Here is a 26,062-nt window from a genome sequence, read left to right as displayed (position 1 = left end):
TGGGGGTGTTTAATGCCACGTATCTCATAAAATGCGACCTATGTTAATATTGCATTCGGTGCAGTACATCTGTGAGTCGGTATCCCCTCAGCTGGACGTCCCTGCTCCAGTGCCACCGTCCACCGGCTTCTTTTTAGAAAGTTAACAGGAAGGAAATCTCAATGCAGACATTTTAAGTCAGGAGTTTTTGTTTCTGAGGACTCACAAGTAAATGGAAACTACGAGGGATGTAGAAGCGAGCCGACACGAAGACATGCAATTCAGACAGCACAGGACAACACGAGTGTCCAACACAAGAGAGTCAACGCCACAGTCCTAGCGGGAAACCCAGCATGAGCACATCTCTCCAAACGCAGTTGTCGGCTGTGGAGTTAGAATCACTGCGCTCACGACTATTCAGTTAAGGCGGATCTCTGTGAGTTCGAGACCAGCCTGGTCTATAGAGCTAGTTCCAGGACAGGCTCCAAAGCCACAGAGAAACCCTGTCTCGAAAATACAAAACAAAACAAACAAACAAAAAAAAAAGATTCTGCTTCTGAAGAAGTGGGATTCCTAAGAAATGTTAGCGCGCTCAAAGTGCCGGAGTGCACTGCAGTCTAACAAAGATGCAAACAGGGACCACTGTCTAAGTGAGGGATTAGCTTTGTACAAAAGATGCTGAACTTTACAAACGAAAGCAGCTCCGGCACTTGGGGTAGAGGAGCTGCAGGAAGAGATGGGGCAAAAACAAAAGGAAAGAAGAGGACGGGAGGCGATGCAAGAAAGGCAATAGAAGAAAAGGCTTGCCATGTGAAAGTGTCCCCCAGATTGTGAACAGAATCTCTGATTTGGATACATTTGGAAACCTGTTCACTGGTGAGTGAGCAGCTAGCTCATAGGTAGGTCCTATGTCAAACAACAACAACAAAACAAAAAATAAACAAAATAAAACAACAAAATTTATTGGGCAAGAGCTATAACTAGGGTGAGAAACTTTGCTTTTTAGTCCTCTGCGCAGACGCTTTTTTGAGGACCAGCTAACCCCTCAACTTCCACCTCAAATAACACGACTTTTCAGAGAAAGTTGCCTGTTGGTAACAGCACAGTTCATATGAATTTGGTGTGTCTGCCTGTTTGTACCGGGGATTGCAGTCAAGTCTATGCAGGCTTTGGCAGTGTACTGCCGTTGAGCCACTGTTATTTTTGAGTCAGGGTCTCAATAAGTTGCTCGGGTTGTCCTTGAATTGCTCTATATCCCAGGAAAGCCCTAAATTTAGACCCCCCCCCCCCCCCGCCTCAGGCTCTCAAGTAGCTGGGATCGCGAGCCTGGCTTGGAGTTTGGTTGGTTTAAATATTTAATTGGTCAGACTTTGTTCTCAGTAAATAAGAGGTGGGCGTGGGATGCATGGTGGGGGGCGTGTCAGCAATCCCACCGCGGAGCCTCCTGGGGCCCTAGGGAGCACAGATGGCAGACCTTACCTGAGGTGACACAAGAGGCATGAAAGAGATGTGACACAGTTTGCTGGCCAGCAAATGGAATGGAGAGAGAAGGAAAGGTGTCACAGGTGCAAGAACAGAACACGCACGCGCGCGCTCACACACACACACCAGCCAGCAACTCTTCTGCTCATTCTTTCCGGGCTCTTTTGTCCAGCAACAGTGCAGGGAAGGTTACCTGAGTCTCCTAGAGTGAAATAAGAGAAGTAAAAAGAGAACAAGAGAGGAGACTCCTTGTTAGCATCCTTCGGTACAATTGTTCTTGGGTATTCGGTGAGCTTATTCTCAGTTTTAAGTTTGAAAACTTTCAGTTCTGGCTTCCACCTGACCCCATGACATTGGCTAGGTAAAACCAGCCATCATCCTTTTTGCTTTTTTTTTTTTTTAAAAAAGAATATTGCTCACGGGACCACAGGATATGAACATTGGCATCATCACAATCTCCTGCTTGCAATTGATGAGTAACTGAGGCAAGAGACAGTTAGGGGATGTACCAAGGTCAGCGACCCCAAACTCAGCTTCTGACGTGTGCATAGGGTGTCTATGCTAAGGTCACCAAACCTGAAGAGTGGATTACAAACACAACTCTGACCACTGGGCAGCATCTGACTGTGGCCCAGTTTCTTCAAGCATTTGATGGCTCCTCTCTTGCATTTCCCACACTGAACCCCACCAGGAGCTCCTTTGGGGCTGACAGGAAACATCTTCAGAGCAGTACGGAGCACTGAAGCGAGACTCATGCTCAGTGTGTTGTCTGTTCTGACATGCTCACCAGAAGCCAGGCTGACAAGCTTGGTTGGCAGCTGAGATGCTTGGGTACCAGAGTGATGTGACTGTCTCACATGGAAGACTAAGCTTTGTCAAATTCAGAAGTAACATCCGAGCGATTTTTACTTAAGAGCACAAAAGCTGGCCAGCATGTAGGAGGAGGTGTCTTCTTAATAGGGGGCCGAGGGTGCAGCCAGAGGCGTATTCATGCAGTTGGGTGGCTGAAGAACACTGAGGCAGAGTCAGGGAAAGAAGAGGAACGTTTTCTCTTCCACACAAACTGGCAGTCACTCAGACAGAGACCAAAAGCACACAACATACTGTGTGGAGAGGAACAAGTGCCAAGGGAAGGAGGTGGCGGGGATGGAGCTCAGCAAACCAGGTTCCCGTGAGGTCACAGATGGACGTTAAAAAGACAGTGGCAGGCAGAGACAGTCCTGCCCACCGGTGTACTCCTGGCGACCACTCAGTCTGATTCCAATGGCTTGGACACCAGGTCACCCAAACCATTTGATTTGACTGAACTTGAAAAGAAACCAAGAGGTGAATGTACTAAGGTATCAAGAGGGAGTTTGGCCTCATGGTGACAGTGGAACTGTGGGCCTGCTCTAAGGCAAAGAGCTAAGGGCAAACGTGCAGACACCATCACCATGTGACTTTGATTTACCCTGGCAAACTTTTCTATATTTCTCACGAATTTTAGAGAAAGCACAGGCTACTTTTATAGTCAATCTTCATAAGGTTTGTTTGCTTGCTTTTTACTACCCCAAAGTAAACAAACCAAAAACACTAGAGGGGCACCACGAAGCATGCCGTCTATGAACACTGGAGGAGGGCTTGGGCTCTGTTCTCGTCCCAGCGAGGGGCTGACTTTACAGTCCTCTGTCAGTCTCCACAAGCTTTGCTCGACTTCATTTCAAAAGCCTAAGGGAGAGAGTCCTCCCACAGGGTCCTACTGCTGCCCACGGCAGCCGCCACAGGGCCACGCTGCCACTCCAGATTCTGCAGTAAGGTAGGAAATACAGAAGTCGTGGTCAAGGGATCCCAAGGGTATTCTTTTGTCTGTCAATCAGTTGCCTGGGGTAGCCTGGGTGCTCATGGGAGAGAGCGGGGCATAGAAAGGAAGGCGAGAGATCTACTGGGAGAGGAAGGGGTGACCAAGATCGTTGTGTGCATACTAGAAGGCAAATGCTACTGATCTGATGCAGTATTAAGAAGGGGTGGGGGTACGGTTTGGTGGGAAAGCCTCCGCATAGCGTACGCAAGACCCCGGTTCCAAGCCCCAGCACTGAGAAACAAACTCACACTTACTTCCTAATTCTCATAAGGACAGAGAGGGCATTAACAGCAACAGCTGCCTTGTGAGCTTGCATCTTTTCTTGGATGGCTAGGTGGAGAGAGGCCTCAAGACCGCAGGAAAGGGATGCATGCAGCAGACAAGTCAAACGGCCAGTGATGTTTTCTGAAGTCAACAACCTTCAACGCAATGCCTGTGTTCATCTGACCTTTGTTCTGAGTCTCCAATTTAATCAATGCTACATATGTGCCCGGAGTTCCCAGGTAAACAAACACACTTTCCCCTCTTCTGGGTCTCTTGCTAAAACAAAGATTTCTGACCATGGTTATCTTTTGACCATCCCAAATGTAACGTGGCTGGAAGGAGAATAAACTTTTGGTAGTGGAAATAACTACGGGGCTGAGTCTAAAAAGATGAGCTGGAGCCTCTGAAGGGGACTGGACGCCCCTCCAGGGCTGCGGTCTTCCTAATGACCACAGTCTACACGCCGAGAATTCAGTTGAACCCCACATTTGTTTCCCAATGAAAAGCCTGGCTTGCTCTCCCCATCCCCCAGACTCGCACAGATCTTGAGTACCTCCGTGAGAAATGACTCTCCTGTAGGGTTCGATGACCTTCATGTCAATCCGCTGCTCCTGCTCTCCAATCACCACCGTTCTCCACAGCCGGTTGTCTTCCCGCTCCTCTTCGGCTGTGTACTCTGGAATAGACTCCGACTCCTGACCAGAGCTTTTGTTGGCTGTGGCGTCTTCTGGAAGGGAAGCACAGAGCGGGACTGAAGCAGCAAGACTTCCACAGGAGAAGCAGGTGAGAGAGCGGATTGGAAGCCACCTCCTCCCGCAGAGTCACCGGCTGGAGCTGCGCGCTAGGAACGGTTCGTTAGAGTCGGGCAGCAGCCTGACCATACAACAGACTGAGGGAAGAACCAGCTCCTCTCCTAAGCACATGTTGAAGCAGGAACAGTCGAGGTTAGAGTTCTGGTACCAACTCATCCTTGGTCAGACAGGTTAAACACTATAGCTCTTTCTGGTAGGGTGATAAATCAGGACCAGATAGACACCTTTAGCTTGCTGAGGCCATCTCCCCTGGTTGCCGGCTGGTTGCTGGGAGTATTTGAGCATCTTTACTTAATGACACTACCTCTTCGATCTGTTGTAAGACTCTAAGAACAGGGATGAAACCCCTTGTACTGTTGTGAAGCTAGGGCACATGCTCGTACAGAAGGCCGATAATATGTCCCACACATTGTTCCAGAATATGCCAGAGTAAAGATTATACACTGTATGGGAAACAAACAACTTTGTAGACTGGAAATTTCCTGACAGCTTTGAAACTTTTGGGTTCACGAGACAACAATAACAACATAAAACCCCACTGAGTATTCTTTGGTCAAAGTTTATTCTTATGCATTCAAAATAATAACCATGTTCACTAAAAGGCTAGGCTGCAAGTTACAGACATTTCTAGCAGAGGCACTGATGAGCCTTAGCAAAGGGTGTTCTTCACAGTGCCGAGCAATCTGAAGGGAAAGATTATTTATTACCTTCCCGGTGACTCCGAGATGAGGCTTTTCTTATTTCCACATTGTGGGAAAAAGACCATTTAAATGACACTGTTCTTTGCCTTAGTCCCTCCTGTGTCACAGTGACAAGGACAGCAGAGCTGTGTCTCTCACCCACTGGTACCGGCACGGCAGTAGATGTTAAAATGGACATTACACCAATGTGGATATTGGTAACAAAGCTAGCAACAAATACAGCTGATGCTTGCACCTCTGCAAACTATCCTAAACTACTGATGTCCCTTGAATGAGACTCCCAGTCTGAAGAGCCTGTGAGCTCCTGGGGCTAGGGAACTCTGTCTGAATCATCTATTCACCTCACTGACATGTCTCACAGTTAGCGTAGAAACCTCCTCAGAATATGCAAACTCCAAGAAGGTGAGTGGGTAAATGCAGGAAAGCTTGAGCAAGCTCTTGAGACTAGAGATAGTCAATAAGGACCCACAACACAGCACTGCATCCTGCTGGAAGATTCGGCAGTCACTAAACACCCACAAGTACCTAATTACTCAGGACTCGGAATCAGAAACTATAGTTTAGCTGGGAGCCAGCCTGGCCTTCTTTGACAATAGTAACAGCCACACCTCCCACACAGCCCTGGCTCATTTTGGTTCCACTATCATCCCAGCAGCACTCAGTAGCTTGTTAAGGTTGGAAGGCAGCAAGCATGGCTTCTGATCAAGCACCATGTCACCTGGGCAGACCCACTGATTTGTCTGGCACTTCTTCCTTCTTCTTTCCTTCTGTTTGGGTTGGGAAACTTAGCTACTAATCCCAGCTTTCTTGGGCTCCATATTTTTCATCTTGTCCCTGATAACTAAGAACTCTGGGCTCAGACATAATATATATTCTGATGTCGATGTACACATGTGCCCTTGACATCAGTAAACTCATGACCCTCCAAACCCTCCATGAACTTCCATGCATCTAAGGTTCAGTGAACTCAACACTTACCAAAGTTGCCACAGTATGTTTGGTAATCCAGCCTGCTCTAGTTTATCCCTGGCAATCTCTGTAGGGTGATAGTGAGGGGATGTCATGTATCTATATCATATATATATATATACACATATACATTAATTCTGCATGATATATTCATACACATGACATATACACAGTATACATACATAATGTACATATTTCTCACACATGCCGTGGGAAAATGCTCTTGTACACTGTAAAGATTTGTCACTCATATTAGTTTAATAAAATGCTAATTGGCCAGTAGCCAGGTAGGAAGTATAGGCGGGGTGACCAGACTAAGAGAATTCTGGGAAGAGGAAAGGCAGAGAGTCAGTCACCAGCTAGATGCAGAGGAAGCAACATGAGAATGCCTTATTGAGAAAAGGTACCAAGCCATGTGGCTGAATATAGATAAGAATTATGGGCTAATTTAAGTTGTAGGAACTAGTTAGTAATAAGCCTGCAATTTATAATTAATATAAGTCTCTGTGTTTCTTTGGGACTGAACGGCTGCAGGATTGGGCAGGACAGAAGCTTCTGTCTACACACACATATATGTATACATGATACATATAGACCTCTCTCACGTATTAGCTAAAACTGGATCATATACCTAATGTAAAATGAGCAAGCCATAAAACTCCCAGAGGACAATGTAAGAGAAAATCTAACTGACCTTGACATAGAGACGGTATTTATATATGTATGTATTTGTTTGTTTGTTTTATTAGGGCTTGCCACGCTACCTGGGCTGCTGTAGAGCTTATGGGCACAAGCATGCCTCCTACCTCAGCCCCCTGAATAGCTGGGCCTGAAGGTATGAGCCACCAGGCCTGGGTCTGCAACTGGTGACTTTTTAGATATAACACTAAATTCACGGAATAAGCAATTGACAAATTAGACTGTGTTAAAGTTGACAACATGCTCCATGAAAGACAGCACCAAGAGAAAAAGAAGACAGCTACAGACTAGGAGAATGTATTTATAGAGTGCAAGTCTTCTAAATGATCATTATCTGGAATACACAAAAATATTTAAGACTTAATAAGAAAAGGAACTATTTGATTAACAATTAAGTGGTATAATGGTGTTGGGGGTTGTACCTCAGTAGGAGAGTGTTTTCCTACTATGTACAGGGCTGTGTTCGGTTCCTAGCAACACACACACACACACACACACACACACACACACACACACACACATCCACACATCCACACAGACTCACAAAAGAACTGAGCACACGTCACCTCATCAGTGGAGGTATAGACACCAAGGAAGCATAAGAAAAGATGTATGACATCATTTATCAACAGAGCATTTTTAAAGATGACACAATAGTGAATTATTGCTATGAATAAACTAGTATTTCAAAGGCCAAATCCAAAACACTGACAAGCAGCAAACTCGTGAGAATACAGCACACTAGGGACACTCATGTGTTGACAGCGGGGACGGAAATATTCCAGGAACTTTGAAAGACAGTTTGGAAGTTTCTAGTAAAGAAGCTCCTATTAATACAAAGTCCAACTCCTTTGCACTTAGCCAGCAGAGAGGGTATTTCCAGATAGAAATCTTCACGAGTAGCCCCATTCATACTTGCCAAAACATCGAAGCAACCGAGATGTCTGCACAGGCACACACACACTTGGCACACACACGGGCACACCCATGCACATTTTCCTATTGTTTCTTGTTCAAAGGTGCACGATTATTCACTTGGTATAAAAGTTCAGGACCAGATTGTTTTTGAGGTGTTAGTCCTAATGTTTCAGAATTTGGAAACTGTTACATCGCTGTGCTTCTGTCTACTTCCTTTCTCGTTGACATAAAAAAGAATCATTTAAGAAACAGGGGGAAGGGATATGGTTCAGAAGCAGAATGATTGCCCATCATGGGGATGGCAGGGGAAGAATGGCAGGGGTGTGGGGGAGGAAAAGGAGAAGAAGAAGAAGGAGAAGGAGAAGAAGGAGGAGGAGGAGGAGGAGGAGGAGGAGGAGGAGGAGGAGGAGGAGGAGGAGGAGGAGGAGGAGGAGGAGAAGAAGAAGAAGAAGAAGAAGAAGAAGAAGAAGAAGAAGAAGAAGAAGAAGAAGAAGAAGAAGAAGAAGAAGAAGAAGAAGAAGAACAGGAGAGGGGTAGAAGGAAGGAGGGAGGGAAGTAGGGAGAGAGGAAGAAAATAAGTAAGGGAGAAAAAGAGAGGGAGGGAGGGATGGAGGGAAGGAGGAGAACAATCTTCAGATCACTTTAATGACTTGTTCGTGTCATGAAACCGATAACACAAGTCAGTGGGCAGTAAAGATGCTCTCTTCAGCACACTGAGCTAGCAGTACCTTCCTGATCTTAATAATTCTATTATAACTTTATGAGGCCTATGTTTATTTCCCAGCTATTGTAGATGTGTTCAGAGCTTATCTAACTCTCCCCAGGTCCTCCACATCAGTCCTCAGCATCATCTTCTCCTCTTCACTAAGAACTTTTCCTCAGACAGTTAGATCTTCACACGGGAGGCGTCAACCTCACCTTTTCCTCCTGGCTTCCTGAGATGACTTAACAAAGGCACTCTTGAATGCTCTGACCACAGTGTGTGGGCTCAGCGTGGTCTTCCCAAGGGAGCACACACCTGGGAATGCTGGCTGGCTTTCTACATCATGACACCTCACAGATGACAGGAAAACTGTCAGAAAGCAAGATGCCTGACATTTTCTGATTTTAGCAAAGACATCCAGTATATAGCTTCAGAGGTTAAAGTCCCCCTGGTGATAAACAACAGACAGGAACTTAATTTGAGTGTAAAATCTCAGTATAGGGGCTAGAGAGATGGTTGGGCAGTTAAGAGTGCATATTGCTCTTATGAAGAAGACCCAGGTTCGGTCTTGTCAGTAGGTTCACAAGCACCTGTAACACCAGGTCCAGGGGATCTGTCTACCTCTCTTGGACTTCACTGGCGTCTCTGCACACAAATGTACATATTCACATGTACACACGCAGAGGGACAATTGATTTAAAAAATGATAAAATAAATCTTTTAAGAAATCTCAGTGTACAAGAATACAAAGGAAAAATATTGTTTCAGACATACAAGCTTAACACTCCATCACTTGCACGCTGAGCACGGAAACAAGAACTTGACTTCATCAAGCTGGCTGCTTGTTGGTGCGGAGAAGGGATGCTGAAAGGTGTGACTCTGACCGATTGAGAGGATGCAGGCGTGCCTGTCAGCCAGAATACTGTCATCAGCATTAGAAAAGCTTCTTAGATGGGGCCACTAAACATCACTTGGGGACCCTGACAGTCTAGAAGCATAGACACATTGCCTTTGATGGTATTATCTTATCAGAAGCACATAGGTCAAATCCTTTTCCATCTTTCCATGCCCATGATAAAGAGACTTCATCATGCCTGAGTTAGCTCTGGATTGTGAGAAAAGTTACGGTTGGTTTGGAAAACAGAAAGAGGCCATCACTTCCTTCTCTGAGTATTTTGTTTCTATGGTTGGTATCATGAAGCAATGAAAGCAAAATCAAGATTGCCCTTCATATGAACGACTAGCCCCCAAGCCCTTCATTATCCATGTAATTCTGATTTTGTTGGCACAAAAATCAAGCCTTAATTATATCTCCCAACTGTTTGGACACAGCTATAAATGAAAACTGATTGAAGGGGAACAAGTTGCATCTTTTGATAGAAAGAGTAAATTGTTTTTCCATAAGCAAACTGGCAATGTTAGGCAAATTCCCTGGAAAAGTATTTGGCCATCAGTTACTAAATAAAAAAAAGGGGGGGGAATGGGTGTAAAAATCCTTGAGGCTGTAAAGGACAGGTTCTCAAACAATGTGACCTATGGAAGTACACACGCTGTGGTAGTTTTAATGCAATTGGCCCCCATAAGCTCTAGGGAGTGGCACTATTCAGAGGCGTGACTTTATTATAGTAGGTATGGAGTCATCGGAGGAAGTGTCATTGTGGGGGTGGGCTTTGAGTTCTCATGTATGCTCAAGTTATGCTCAGTGTCCAGACCACTTCCTGTTGCTTGAGGGTCAAAATGTAGGACTCTCAACTCCTTTTCCAGCACCATGTCTCCCTGCAAGCCACCATGTCACACCATGATAATGGACTAAACCTCCGAAACTGTATGCCACCCCATTAAACGTTTGTCCTTTGTAAGAGTTGCACCGACCACGGCGTCTCTTCACAGCAATAGAAACCCTCACTAAGACACGTGTGAGCTTTCACCCTTGCTTTCCTGTACACAGGCTCAGTTTAGGAAAAGGTGCCCTCCCTTTTTACTCCTCAGCCTATCCGGCAGGGAAGCGGCAGGAGCTGGAAGTCAACGCAAGGCTTGGTTTGAATGTTGTCGCAGCCCTTTACAGATGTACAACGTTAGGTGATTGTGCAACCTCTCTGTGTCTCTGTGTTCTCAGCTACAATGTGGGAAAACACTCTGTTTTACAGAGTAGACATGAGGCCTACAATAATTATCCCTACAATACTTGGGATAGATGCTACACATTCCAGTAAAAACTACAAAAGTGTCCTTTCAGTAACATAAAATATGACCAATTTTAGCCAGGCAGTGGTGGCATATGCCTTTAATTCCAGCACTTGGGAGGCAGAGGCAGGCAGATCTCTGTGAGTTCGAGGCCAGCCTGGTCTACAAGAGCTAGATCCAGGATGAGCTCTAAAGCTACAAAGAAACCCTGTCTCAAAAAACAAAAACAAACAAACAAACTTATGACCAATTTTGAAAACCTGTACTCAAAGTATCTGACAGGCAGACTGGAAATTTACCTGTTATCCTATCACTTGGCCTTTTCTTGAAAAACAAAATAAAACAAAAGTAAACCCAAACCCAGGAGGAATTGAAAAAACAAACACCCCCCTTTAGGATGTATGATATGCTGGCCTCAACATTCTTACTTGAAAAACTCCCAAGACACGAACATTGTAAGCACTTACTTCATACACTAGGTCTAAAATGTATTTCTATTCTTATTTTTTCTCTGCAGTGGTTATCCATGTCTGCTGTACAGAATATAGCTACTCACACAAACTCTGTGTTTCTCATAGTTCCTGCTTTGGCTTCCTTATTTGTTTGTGTAAGTGCTTGGATACACGTACCTTTTGCTTGAGATCAAAATGAATTTTAGAATTCAACAGACATTAAAATCTGGCTCTCTGAGTTAGACCTAGAATAACTGAGGTCATTAAGCTGCCTCTTCCCACATGACTATATCAACTACCTAAAAAGAGCCATGTCAGCAAGTGGCAGCCTTAATTACCGGCATGCTCCGACACCACCACTTGGCTTGACAGATTTACTATTTATAAATAAGAGGCTCAGAGGCGGTGTGACAAAGCTCTCCCTAGAGACAGCAAAGCAAAAGGCAAGGGGAGGGAGGGGCCAGCCACAGCCGTCCTCAGTGTGGTTTCAAGTCAGTATATTAGTCAGAGAAGAGCTGGGACCACAGGGGGCAACGGGACTAGATGAAGGGGTGAGAGCAGGTGGGATGACTCTGGGGTGGCAGGGAAAGATACCAATTCGAGATGTTCTTTTACTTTATGTTTGTGTATTTTTAATGGTCAGATCAAATATCCGGATTATTACAATCAGCTCCCAACATCAGTAGATTCAACCGTCTGCAGGTAGAAGGTACATGGGGGAAACTTGCATTTGTATTGAATGTGCACAGAAGCTTTTCATTTTCATCATTCCCTAAAATATACGTTTATGTCATATTAGATACTGTGATTAGTCTAGAAATGCTTTAAAGTATGTGGAGGAGGTATGTGGGTTACATGCAAATGCATACACATGTAAGGGACTTGAATAGCCTTAGATATCGGCGTCTGTCTGGGGTCTTGGAACCTATCCACTGCAGGCCACGTGTGTGAAGAACACTACAGAAACCCATGAGTGGACAAAAATGTAGCATAACTCGATGTATGCACAATAAGATGGCAATAGTCCTGTACCTACTTCTACTATTCTTCTTCTTTTTTCTAACTTGAGTGAACAAAAACTTAACCTATGTCAATCTACAAAGGTTCTGGATGTTTTCCCCATGGCTCAATGACATTGGGATGACTTAATCAGCTAACTGGCAGATTTCCCAACCATATTCTCCCGTGAATGGGATTTCCTGTGTCTAAAAGCCTGAGCATCCTTTAACCACAGTGTCTCTTTGTAAGACCAGAAGAGCTTTTTCAACAAGGAGTAGTAGTTAGACTTTCAACTATAATTCCAGGAAAACTTCCTGGCTCTAAGTGGAACTAAAACGGCAGCGCTGCTAGAGGAAGTGAGGGCTCTGTATCTGTCCGCTCTTCTGAACAGCCAAGTGTCACCAAGCAGGAGAAGGGATTTGCAGGAGACTAGCACGTCTGTCATGGCTGATGGTCCCGAATCTGGCAACCTTTCATTGCCTTGTTTTTACCTCCATCAGCTCACACCATCCCTTCTTTCTTCCTTTGGTGTGAAGATAGAGCATCAAACACCATGGAGTTTCTTCCCGGAGGAAGCATGCGTTCTAGTGGGGGACAATCCAGTGAGCATCTCGGGCAGATAAGCAGGCACATCACTAAATAACAGTTTTAACAAGGGATGTGCAGACAGTAAAGGAACCCTGGCATGGAATGTGAGGAGCTGGGGGTATACAGGTGGGGCACATCTGTCACAGCACGAGTCTTGGAAGGCCGAGGAAGAGGTGGCACCTGTGGAGAGATGTAACTGGCCATGGAAGGGTCTAAGGGAGTGAGCAATTTAGACAGCGAGAGTGTATATAAAGGAATAGGTTACTGATTCCTTCTCTTTAAATTTGGCGTTCCAGATTCCAAGTCTCTTTCTTTGTCCACACCGCTTCAGTTTTCCCATAACAGTGCAGGGCATAGTGTAGGGATTTCACAAATGGGTAAGAGTTGCCGACAAGTACCCTCTGGGGACCCAACCTACTCCATCATACTCTAAACTGCCAAGCATGGACATCCCAGAGCAAGGTTCAAAAGAGGCTTGAGAGTCACGGAAAGTAGCCACTTGCACAAAAATGAAAGATTTGTTTGTGATGTTACAAAGGCAACTGTTTATTTACATAGCTTTGGCCTCATTACCTCAGCAACTTACCATGGCCAGTATACTCAAAAGAATCTGCTTCATCGGGGGTATCGAGGTCATCCACATTGATGTCAATCTCATCTGGACTGTCCAGGTTATCATCAGAGAGAATCGATCCTTCACTTTGGTCCAGAGAAAGGTTGATATTTGGGGCTGTGAGCTTGATTCTCCGAGAGTGACTGCCATTGAGATCCAGGGAATTTGGAGGTTCTAAAGAAGAAAGTAATAGCAACATTAGATTACACACGTGGTTCTCAAGAGGGGAACTGGACCTCAAGGGAAAAAAATATCCTAACAAGGGATTTAGAGCCTACCCCAATATATCCCTTATGTCCTTCCTTCCTTGTTTGTTTTCTAAGACAGAATCTCATAGGTAGGTCAGGCTGACCTTGAACTTGCAACCTCACCCTCCAGTTCTGGGATATAGGCGTGAGCCATTTGGATACTTTTTCTAAGTTGATGTGTATGATATGTATATTACATGTGCAGGTGCCAGAAGATGGCCTCAGACCTCCCTGGAGCTGGAACTACAGGTGGTTATAAGCCACGCAACATAGATGCTAGGACCTAAACTCTGGCTCTCTCGATAAGCAGGAAGTCCTTCAACTGCTGAGCCATCTCTCAAGCCCCCTCCTCCTGGACTCTCTTCTAGAAAGCGTCCCTCAGTGTTGGCTTCCATTCAGCATCTCATCCGTATGAAAGCAGGACTTGGGAGATGCTGCTATCTGGGTAGGATCTTTGGTTTTTTTCCTTGTTTTGTTTCTCTGTTTAGGTTTTAGAAGTTGGTGTGCTAGAATACTAAGCTAAATTTTATGGAGTTTATTGTACACCAAAACAGTTAAGCATATATATTTTCTTATGGTTCTTGTAGATGTTATTACTGTAGAATGGAGGTTAAGAACATTGATCTACTAAATTCTCAGAAAATGCCAAAACAACTACATTATCTTCATTAAACTTTACTGTTTTAAATTTTTTAAAGCCTTAAGCCCATTAGTTAGATTCTTTGGACTCACCAAGGAAGTCACCACATAATATCACCCTACATTACTGTCTATAACATTCACAATGACCTAGGCTAAGGCTGACAGAGGCAGCTCCCACCCTCTCTTAGCAGCGTGTGTCTCTGCTCATGAGCTTTTATTGGCTCAAAACAGAGCTGAGCCAGTCCTTTTTGTACAAACACAGAAAGAGATATCTATTGTGATCTAAGAAGAAATAGTTGGTCTTTATCTCTGGTCCCAATCATTCTGGCTCCTAAATTCCTTGGAATTTCCCTGGCATTCCTTTTCATTTGTAATCCCTATTTGGATTATACTGATTTTAAGGACTGATTCTGAACATCTCTGCTGGGTTCTGCAGTAGTAGATGGACTATCTATTGTGCATGGGGTCCTCGATTCCATCCTCTTCACCACACACAAAAAACAAAACAAGAACAAACAAACAAAAACCAGACCGATCACAGAACTCTTGAGTCGCGTCTGCTGACTGACACTTTGGTCAGGACGTTAGAGTACTAGGAGGGGGTAGGGTCCTTCTTTCCTCCCTGCCTTCAGAACAAAAAGCACGAACATTAAAACATCTACAGAACATGTCAAAACGGAGTTGTGAGGGCATTGTAGAGTGTTCACATGCTATTAGTCCATTCAAGCAAATGAACAGGCTGCAGGAATGTGAACTTTTAAATCCAACCAAGTCTGAAAATGCCCCTAACATCCTTGAATGAACGCAGTAGCCTCAACTGTCACAAAATGGCAGGAGAACGTTTTACTTGTACTTAGACCCAGCCATCTGGCGCACATACTCTGACGGTGGATAGGCTAAGGTGATGGCAATTCCTATGCCGATCCTCTTCCTTTGCATGTAACTTTAGAATGTCTGTTGTCTACAGCTTCTGCCTTTCAGTGCCCCTGTACCATCTGAGCTTCTGTGGAGCACTCTGTCCTCTTGTTTTCCAAACACCTCATTCCCAAGACACCAGATAAAGTTATTTGCTTTTACAGTTTCTGATTTTGCCTTGATTGGCATTACATGGTGTCAGATGGAGTCTGAAGTGGTTCACACGCCCCCTGTACCCTTGGGCTACCAAGGTCATAACATGCCCGAGGTCTTTTGTTTTGTATCAGTTCCCTGGTAACTTTACATCATGTGACTCCCTTCTGCTACCAAACCTCCTATCTCTTTGGTTAAGGTTCCAAAACTTTATTTGGGTTGTTGCCTGTGGCTTAGGAAGAAAAATCTCTTGGCTAGGTACCTAGTGCAGGCACCCCTCATGTGGTGGGAATTTGGAATTTTACAAAGGGGAAATTTTTAAAAATATTTATTTTATACAATGTATATGAATGCTTTTTGTCTGTATGTATATGGGTACACCATGTTTGTGCAGTACCCTCTGATGCCTTGGGTCTCTTCGAACAGGAGTTGTGGTTGTGAGTTGCTGTGTGGGTGCTGGCAGCTGAACCTGGATCCTCTGGTGTCACAGAAGGGGACACTTGTTCGTCCCAGCAGCCTGGCAACTTAACCCGAAATAACCACACAGAAACTGTATTAATTAAATCACGGCTTGGCCCATTAGCTCTAGTTTCTTATTGGTTAATTCTTACATCTTAATTTAACCCATTTCTATTGAACTGTATATTTCCATGTGGCAGTGGCTTACCAGGTATAATTCCCAGTATCTGTCTCCGGTAGATCCATGGAGTCTCTCTGACTCCACTCTTTTTCCTCCCAGCATTCAGTTCCATCTTTCCCACCTACCTAAGTTCTGCCCTATCAACAGGCCAAGGCAGTTTCTTTATCCATTAATGCTAATCACAGCATACAGAGGAACTCCCACATCACTCTGGAAGAGCAGCCAGTCCTCAACACCACTCAGTCATCTCTACAGTCCCAGAAAGGTAATTTTCACATTGAGTTACTGTTGTGGTTTGAATGACAAATGCCCCCACTGGCTCATGTATTTGGGCATTTGGGGTGGTGCTGTTTGGGGTAGATTACAAAAGCTTTAGAAGGTGCAGCCTCGCTGGAAGAAGTACTTCTCTGGAGGTAGGTTTTGGGGGCTGGTAGCCTTGCCCCATTTCTTATTCTTTTTCTGCTTCTTGTGTGGTTAGTGGAGATGTGATCTCTCAACTTCTTGTTCCTACTGCCATGCCTTCCCCACCTCCTGAACACTGGAGTCCTCTGGAATGGTTTGGTCACATTATTTTATCAGAGCAGCAGCAACAAGAAGAGAAACTAATACAGAAGTTGGCACCAGGTGTGGGGTCTTGCCCCAAGGGTAGCCTTTCTATTGTTTCAGTGCTGAGCAGGAAGCCTCTCCTTAGCAGCCCTTATCTCTTTAGCAAATACAGGCCCTTCCGCACCTATCTTGGGGGAAGTATCAAGCTTCCTAGTGTTCTTTCTTTCTGCACCACCTGCTTTTTTCCCACTGTAGATCTGCATAAGAATATTCAATAAGTAACAAGGCCTCAGCTGCTGTTATTTCAGAACATTTCTTCCACCAAAGAAAGTAGCCATTACTTTTTCATTTGTCCTCATGCAAAAGCCAGATCCTTTTGGAAAACAGTGCAGTTGCTAATAAAGTCCTTGCTCCCCCATTTGAAACCTCTTGCGCCCGGCCTCCACCCTTCCCATCAGTCTCAACACTGCTGTCTTCCAGGCTCCTACTCAAAATGGCTCTTCAAGTTCTGCTCATAGCATTCAATGGCTTTTGCCAACTTCCGAACTCTTCCAGAACCTGGCACCAAAAAGTCTATCGTCATTAAAGTGAAATCTTCCAGAAAGTATTGCCTCCACATCAGCACCCAGATGTGGTCTGGGGGGTTCAGAACTGCATCTCAAGCTAGAAGTCTAATTTGGAAGTATGTTAAGAGTGGCAGGCAGTACATGGCATGATTTTGAAGGCAGAAAGGGTTATAATTTATTTATTTGCTTGTTGGTTTAACTTTACAGGAGCCCACAGTTAAAATATGTTGGCTTTTAAAAAACCATTTTTTTAAAAAAAAAATTTAAAAGACTTTCTTTAAGTGTTGACAATGTTAACGACTGTGGGACTTTTAGAGTTGTACTATATATTTTTTTTTTTTTTTTTTGGTTTTTCGAGACAGGGTTTCTCTGTGGTTTTGGAGCCTGTCCTGGTACTAGCTCTTGTAGACCAGGCTGGTCTCGAACTCACAGAGATCCGCCTGCCTCTGCCTCCCGAGTGCTGGGATTAAAGGCGTGCGCCACCACCGCCCGGCTAGAGTTGTACTATATTTTATATTTTGGTATTAACATGAGGTCTTGGGTTAAATAAGAAAGGAAATGGGTATGGCTTAAAGTGTGTTTGAGCAGCAAGCTGACAAGGAACAGAGTCTCTTAGCTTCACCTATCAGGCTGTTATCCTCTCTAAGGGAGTCTTAATTGTGAGGTTATTCTGATAAACAGGTCTGTGGGCATGGCTGTGGGGCATTTTCTTGATGTAGGAGGGCTCAGCGCAGTGTGGACCATTCTGAGACAGGGATTCTTGGGCTATATATAAGAAAGCTATGTAACATGCACCAAGGCAACAATCCAGTAAGCAACATTCCTCATGAGACTCTTTCAGTTTGTACTTGGGCTCCTGTCCTAACTCCCCTTCATGATGTGAGTGATCTGAAAGTGTAAGCCAAATAAACCTCCTCCTCGCCAAGTAGCTTTCATACAAGGTGTTTATCACAGCCACAGGAAGCAAACAGGATGGGCAATTGCTACCCTAGGAAGGCTACCGAGCAGTCACTAGTCCAGAAATACAGGTTCTCTTACAGCTAAGCCGTGGGTCCTTATCTTGAAGATTTCTGACTTGAACAGATTAAAATTCCTCTTGATGGTTTGAAACTAGAATGCATTCTTTGAAGCTCTGGCTATTCCAGAATGAGTTTTCCATGTACTCAATTAGTACAGAGTTATAAAAAAAAGCAACTTAAGCAGCAAGCACACTCTCTCAAGCGCCCTCCTTCCCCACTGCTGACCCTTCCCTGAGCTTCCTTGCGAAGATATGAAATTTGAGCACTGTCAAAGATCCGACGGTAGACGTTGAGGGATGTATCTCAGTGGCATGGTGCTTGGCTAGCATGAATGAAGCCCCTGGTTCAGCTGCCAATACTCTCTGTCCCCCAACAAGAAATCACTCTGTCTGACTCAATAACCTTTTTAAAAGCCAGGTTTAATACGATAATGTTAAAACCTTCACATATCTGTCTCAGATAAAGGTTGAACTACATGCTGTCGCTGATGAATCCCTGGTGTTGAGACATAAACAACTGGATTGCTTGACAGTTTGAGCTTTCAATGATGACACAACAGCCTTGCTTTGGGGAACTGTATCACTCAGTTTACTTACTTGAAGAAGACAGGGCAAAGCGATGTATTGCATTTGGGCCTTGGAGTGACTTTAGCACAGATATCTGAGGACTAAGTGCTAACTAAAGGTCAAACAGATGTTCAAACATAAGCCCGAAGTTTGCTAAACAAAATCCCACTCTCTTGTCCCCAAAGCTTGACTGGCACACACCCTAAGTTACTCAGTAGCCTCACATGCCCGCTGAGGACCACAGCTTGCTAAGTAAACATTCTTACAAAACTCTGGCCTTAATCTTCTAACAGACATAGTCAATAGTTGACTGAATTCTACTTTCTGAGCTCATCTGCTGAAAAAATTAAGCACTTTAGTTAAATAGCACTCCCAGACCGAGAAAAACCCTTACAAATTAACTGCCTTAGCCGAATCACTATCCCAAACTCTTGCTAACAATACCCAAGGAACAAGCTACTAAAGTTATAGACCGCTAAAGTTCAGGCTAATCGGCTTATAAACCTCCAGAGGAAATCAACCCCTTCCCTTCTTCCCCAGGGCATTTGTGATTCATAGACCATAAATCAAATTCTTCATTGTCTTAAACATATCTTATATTTGCATATGACACCATAATCACCATTAAATATGCATATCAAGAACTTAAGGATGACTTTAATCTGCCACAGAAAGAAACCATTCTTCAGTTATGACATGGATCCGTACACTTTAACTGAGTCGACCACAAGAGGTCATCACTGTGGGTGGTGTCACCCAAACCCTAGTTTTCTATGGTAACCTTAAAGGCCTCTGGTTAGCTCAGGACTGACGAGTCTGCAGAAGCAATCTTTTGCCCTAACTTCCCCTCAAATGACTGAACCATCTCTGAATGCAGCAGACTGTGTGACCCTCCTCCAGTATTACTAACATTCCACTCTTAAGGGACAGGTGGGTGGATTCAGGATTGTAGTGATGCAAGCATTTACTTATTGAATGTCCCTTCTTTGGGGTTGGTAAGTATAATTGTCACATGGAGGCATTGTTTAACTTCATGCAACACACCTTAAGTGGTAGACAATAGTAAAATGTGAATAGCTGGTAAACACTGAAACGTCCTTAATGTGGAAAACAGTCTTACAAAAACACTTGATGCTTGGTATTCTGTTTGCTTCTCAAGGAGGCACTGCTATTAAAACAGATTTCTGTTCATATACACCTGAAAAATCATTTATTGACCACTGTTCTTGCTAGTTTTTATGTCAACCTGACACAGATGAATCATTGTTGAAAAAATATCTCTACCAGATTGACTTTTAGGCAAACCTGTGTGATCTTTTTCTTAATTAGTGACTTGCTGTGGGACAAAGTTCTTGTACCCTGTAAAGATTTGTCACTTGTATTGGTTTAATAAAATGCTGATTGGTCAGTAGCCAGGCAGGAAGTATAGGCAGGGCGACCAGAATAGGAGAATTCTGGGGAGAGGAAAGGCTCAGTCTGCAGTCGTCACCCAGACACAGAGGAAGCAAGATGAAAATGTCTCACTGATAAAAGGTACCAAGCCGCATGGCTAACACAGACAAGAATTTTGGGTTAAGATGTAAGAGTTAGTTAATAAGAAGCCTGAGCTAATAGGCCAACCAGTTTATAATTAATGTAGGCCTCCATGTGTTTTGGGGGGACTGAATGGCTGTAGGACCTGGAGGGACAGACAGCTCTGTCAATCATGACTGATGTGGGAAGGCCCAGCCTGTTGTGGAAGGTGTGCCTCCCCTCCCCCCCAGATAACTGGTCCTAGATGTGTAAGAAAGCAGGCGGAACAAACTGTGGAAGCAAAACCAGCAGCATTTCCCCATGGCCTCTTCTTCAGTTCCTGCCTCCAGGTTGCAGTTGCGGCTTGAGTTCCTCTCACAGATTTCCTGGGATGCTGGACTGTGACCTGAGAGTTGCAAGCCTGAATAAATCCTTCCTCCTGAAGTTGCTTTGGTCATGTTGTTGTTGTTGCTGGTTTGTTTTTGTGATAGGATCTCTTTCTGTAGCCCTGGAGGTCCTGGAACTCGCTCTGTAGACCAGGCTGGCCTGTTTCTGCCTCCCAAGCACTGGGATTAAAGGTGTGCACCACAATTCCTAGCTAGTCACGGTATTTTGTCACAAAAAATAGAAACCCTAATTAAGGCACCTACTTAGAAAAAGTTACCCAAAATTGATGCTTTAAGTGGCCCTGAACCTAGCCCAGGAGAACTGTTAAAGGGGTGTTTGGATCTGGTTCCAAATGGCTAGAATCTACTTCTATTGTTACTGGCATTTTAAAAAGAGTTTTAATACTATATATAATTCATTGCTTAGTTACTTCTTTGCCCAGGGTAATAATCCCATGTTGGTTACAATAATCTTAACTGAGAAATGGTTTCAAGTTATTGCCTCTGCCCTATCCCTGACTGCAACTTTGTTACTTAGTGTGGCTCTGTCACATCTTCTCTCCTTTGAGGGACAAACCTTCCTGGGAATGAGTTATTCCAGCTGTAAGGGACTAAATGAATATAAAATTGACAAATTGTGTGTGATTTAATGATGGGCATCCTAGCATTGGGGTAACTTTTCTGCGCTAATTATCATTCTTTTCTTGTAACTTTTAAAATCTCTCTTTTCAGCCTCCCCCTTATCCTACACACTATTTGGGGGACCCACTCAGACCCATCTGAACCTTGGGGAGACTTTAGAACTACAGTCTGCAATGTTACGCTTCCAATTTCAGAGTCTGAACTAATCAATACCCATGCTGTGTACCTTATCATTAAACCAGACATCTGTGGCCTAATTTATAATACCGTCTGTATTAAGACACTAGGAAAAAGTAGCATGTCTCTATGAGTTATACAAGCTGTCCTAACGAATTATTGAGGAGGGAGGGGACTGTTAAAGCTCACTTTATAGCCAATTGGTCAGAGCACAGGTCTAACCTGAGACTGAAATTGGTGACTTCGAGGGAGCTGTCTTGTGGGACTGAGCCCTTAACCTGTGGGAAGTAGGTCTGTCGAGACGGATGTGCTACCATGGAAACATAGGATACCCAGAGGGCGTTAGTGCACAAATCCTGGCACATATGTTGACAGGAGTGTTTGTTCTGTGTGCCAGTACAGTAGGAGAACTGTTTCCTAGCCCCATCCCAAACCAGAATGGTGGGCTTCCTTACACAAAGTATCCAGAAGGCATCTGGTATGCCCCTCAACTCTGTCCTTGTCCTAAAGAATGTTACTGTTCCTTCAATATGTTATTACAGCATTGCTTTTTGCTTTTCTACATAGACTGTCTCCCATGCTAAACATACCATGCACCATGGAATGTCTGATGTGGGATTCCCTTCAGTATGCTGTGAATACCATTGGTTAATAAAGAAACTGGATTGGCCTGTTAGCGTAGAGTAGAGCTAGGTGGGGAAAACTAAACTGAATTTTGGGAGAAAGGAAGCAGAGTCAGGGAAAAGCCATAGAGCTGCTCCCGGAGACAGACATGCTGGATGGAACCTTACTGGCAGGTAGGCCACGAGTCTCATGATAAAATATAAAATAATGAAAATGGGTTAAATTAAGATATAAAGCTAGCCATTAAGAAGTTAGAGCTAATAGGCCAAGCAGTGACTTAATTAATACAGTTTCTGCATGGTTATTTCGGGAGTCTGGGCAGCCGGGAAATGAAAAAGCAGCCTCCTACTACAAATGTCTTAATACATCACTTGAAAAATGTTTCTCTTGAGACATTTGAAAAACAGCAGGCTCTATGTGACAGGCATTCTCAGAGCCAAAAGAATTTTTGTGCTGACTGTTCTACATATGGCTATTGAGCATTTAAAATGACACTAGTGTTAATTGAAGGATGAAATTTAAAATTCTTATTTTTTAATTAATTTAAATAGCCATATGTAGTTAACTGCTACTAACCATAGCCTGTAGTGGCATTTCATTTGTGGTTTAATAAATGAAGCTTGTCTGAAGATATGAGAGTAAAACAACCCCACTGGTCAGCCTTACAGACCAGGCAGTAATGACACACGCCTTTAATCCCAGTAGTCACATTAGTTTGCCATAGAAACCGGGTGGTGCATGCCTTTAATCCGAGCCCTAGAGAGGATTGTGAAACAGAAGGAGACAGCTCTCAGTCTCAGTCTCAGTCTCATTCTGAGATTCCTGGAGGCAGGATCCCCATTTTGGACTGAAGCAGAGGTAAGAGCCAGTGGCTGGCTGTTTTGCTTTTCTGACCTTCAGGTTGAACCCCAATAGCTGTCCCAGAGTTTTTATTAATCATGCTTCAATAGCCTGAACACTTTTATTATTTGAAATTATACTTCAACTTTTGAAGAGTGATGGAGACATTCAGTGGTTACTGTCTGCTATAGAGCACTTTAAAATAAGTGTGTTGGTATATGGCTTCCTTATAGAGCTCTTACCCAGAACATACATGGTCCTGGATTTAAAATTTGGTATCAACCCCTTTTAAAAAGGTCACATGACTCAAGTTTTATTTTAAATACTACAGTAGCAAACAAACAAAATTGTGTTCTTTCTTCTTACCTCATTTAGGCTTATTAAATGACATCATCCACAGTCAGGATTTGGAATGGCTTTGGTCTTGGTGCAGTACAAGAGATAGACTTTAAAATATATGTATACATATATGTATATATAAATATGTACACATGCATGTATATGTATATGAAGTGTGAGCTATATAGGTGATAATTCAAAGCTTATAATTCCTTTTTTGCCTTGAGTTTAACCCTTATAAAGTAAGGTACTTTGTTGTTTTTGGTTTTGTTTTGTTTTGTTTTGTGGTGCTGGGTTTCAAACTGGACCCTGCGTATGCTAGATAAATAGTCTACCACTTAGCTACACCTTCAGCTCCAGTTTGGCATTTTACAGTTAGGACACAGAGCATTCTCGATATCCTATTTCCCACATTAATCATTTATATAGCTATGCTCAGTTATTGAAAACAACCTAGAGTTTGGTTTGTAATATTCAGTAGCCAATTGTAGGCACCGAAAGCACTGGCAGGTAAGGGCAGGCCCGACACTTGCTGTAGCTCATAACTGTGACATGAACCCTGAGGTCAGCTCCAAGCCTGACCCCTTCCTTTCACACATTTTCCCCCTTTGCTTTAATCACTGACATCACGAGTACATGGGAAGCCGCCCTGTTGCTGAGTAGCAGCGTTGGCGGAATGAGCAGCGGTTTCTCTCACCAGGCCTCATGTCTGCAGCACTGGGACTCAGCACTCCCTCCTCGAAGGGGACATCCATTCCCACATCCTCCGACGGGGATCTGAAAAGAAGCAAAAGAGAACATAAAAACACCACACCTGGCTTTTAAAATCAGTTAACAGAATGGAGGATTGGCATTTCAGCTGGCTGGATGTAAGCCCAGTACGTGTGCAGAGCCCATTGGTAAGTGGCCCCAAGCGCAGTTTCTGTGGATGAGAACCACAAATGCCAATTTCCGTGACGCCACTAAGAGCAGTTTGACTGTGAACCCCAGTCACTTCTCCAGCTCCCACAAGAAATACAAATTCAGCAAGACTTCAGGAAGAGAAAAATGCAAAACGCTAATTCATGGCAAGGGATATCAGACATATATTTTTTTTCAACATGAGAGGCAAGAGCTGTGCTCTACAGTAGACAGAGCTCAGTATCTACCCTCTCAGTCTATAAATGTGTGCTGAATACCTCAGCTGCACCTGCCAAGGGCAGGATACGCCACTGATCTCACTTTTTAAGCTTATAAACTAGGGCTACGCGACCTACCTTACTCCGTGTTGAAGGACAAGCGATGGTAGCGACACATCTAACTTCTGAGCAGTCAGGGGCTGGCACTCTTCCTGCCCCCCTCTAAATATTTAAAGATTCCCTGTGGCTATGTGTTGCTGAACATGAGTTTCCCCCATTAACCATCTCTTGCCTCTGCTCAGAGCTGAGCCCAGTCCGACTCCTATCACCCTCCTCAGTAAGACAGAGGCTGAGGAGCCTGGGAAAATAGAGAAAAACTTGACAAATCTGCATGCTCTTCTAGGGCGCTGATGGCTGTAGACTGAATGTCTCTAGTTTTAATTCTTTGGCCCTTGTCTGGTAAATGCTCACCTATCATGGTCTCACACATATCTTCTTGTTGGCTTCCATGAAATTTTAATCCTCTATGGTAAATTTTCAGATGTAGGCACAAATCTAAGTTTAAATAGGCTAACTCTGTACTCAAGGTCTCAATTTATTTTCTTCCTCTATCCCTTCCTTAACGAGCCTTTTTTTTTCTATACCAAAGATTTGGAGTTTGACCAACATCTGTAGGAGTCAGGTTAAGTCCACTGTTATCGACAAAGCCCTGACGTGATAAGTCCTATGCCTCTGGTGATAACTATGCTGGCTTTGACTCTTCAACAGATATGTGTTGACAGTCTGCTATATGCTGAGAATGTAACATCCCATCAAGGAAATGGGAAGATGGAGCTAAATCAATGCCCAGTGCTCCACACAGCTCCGTAGCCACTTCCCTGGGGAAAAAAAGTGCCCCTGTCTGCCCCCACTATCTCCAAAGACCCTTCTAAAACACAGCAGCAGGAATTGTTAAACATCCCCAAAGGTCCAGATGCTAAAGGCTCTGTTCTCACCCGTGGCACTCCTGAGGTATAGAATCTTTAGGGGACAGGCCTCCTAGAAGGAAAGTATGTCACTGGGAATGTGCTCTTGAAGGGGCTGTTGGGACACGGCCTGGAGTCTCTTTGCTTCCTGGCTGCCATGGCTGTGCCCTGTAACTCACTGCAGCCGTGTATACTCTGCCTCACGCCAGGCTCCAAAGAAGCATGGCCAAGCAATCATAGACTGAAACTTCTGATGCCATCAGTGAAATACAATTCCTTCCTCTTTTTAAGTTCAACTGTCTTGTCAGCAACGGGAAGCTGACTAACTAGGGAGTGTCTCTGTAGAACATCTGTGGCTTTGACCTTCTGCCGTCTTGAAAACTGACCCTGAACCAGAGCTGAAGGACAGCAAGCAAAGCTGGAGGTATAGTTCAGGACAGCCCCTGGCTGGCGTGTGGGAAACCCCGCATTCAATCTCTCGCTCCACACGCACGAGCTCAGACCATGTTCCTCTGAGACAGGGTTCCTCACTAAGCCTGGAGCGCATGATTTTCAGCAACTCTGGCAGCCAGAAAGCCTCACACTCCTCCTGTCTACCCCCAGAAGGATAGGAATGCTAGCCCAGCCTTTGGTCTGGGTGCTGGAATCCAAACTCCAGTCCTTCCATTTAACCACCAAGCCCTCTCTCTGGCCCTGAGGTTCTGATTTTGGAAGTCCTGCGATTCAGAGGGATAAATTCCCGATTTACCAAGATGGCATAGTTTGACATATATAACACACACACACACACACACACACACACACACACACACACACACACACACATTGACCTTCTTGTCTCAAGTCATCTGTGGGGCTCTCCTGAATGTTAAGTCATGTAGGAAAATGCTGCTAAGAGCGGTTAGCCTCAACACTTAGATCAAGCTGGGTGTGGTGGCCCACAACTGTTATCTCTGCACTT

The 26,062-nt window shown here is 44.2% G+C and overlaps 1 protein-coding gene across 5 annotated transcripts in view; it reads right to left on the bottom strand.

The window, feature by feature from the left end:
• The window catches only part of Prune2 (prune homolog 2 with BCH domain), a 253,641-nt gene that overhangs the window by 24,645 nt on the left and 202,934 nt on the right, over positions 1–26,062 (bottom strand). For 4 of the 5 annotated variants that reach the window (XM_075973646.1, XM_075973641.1, XM_075973644.1 and 1 more), the window contains exons 11-13: positions 23,716–23,795; positions 13,177–13,377; positions 4,119–4,292 (exon numbers count right to left, since the gene is read on the bottom strand). In XM_075973646.1, the coding sequence (XP_075829761.1) occupies positions 4,119–4,292; positions 13,177–13,377; positions 23,716–23,795 (455 nt within the window). The remainder of the gene's footprint in view (positions 1–4,118; positions 4,293–13,176; positions 13,378–23,715; positions 23,796–26,062) is intronic. The other variant, XM_075973642.1, reaches the window with a different exon arrangement.

Source organism: Microtus pennsylvanicus, chromosome 5 (genome assembly GCF_037038515.1).
Source record: "Microtus pennsylvanicus isolate mMicPen1 chromosome 5, mMicPen1.hap1, whole genome shotgun sequence".
NCBI lineage: Eukaryota > Metazoa > Chordata > Mammalia > Rodentia > Cricetidae > Microtus > Microtus pennsylvanicus.
This window is presented reverse-complemented; position numbering and strand designations above follow the sequence as displayed.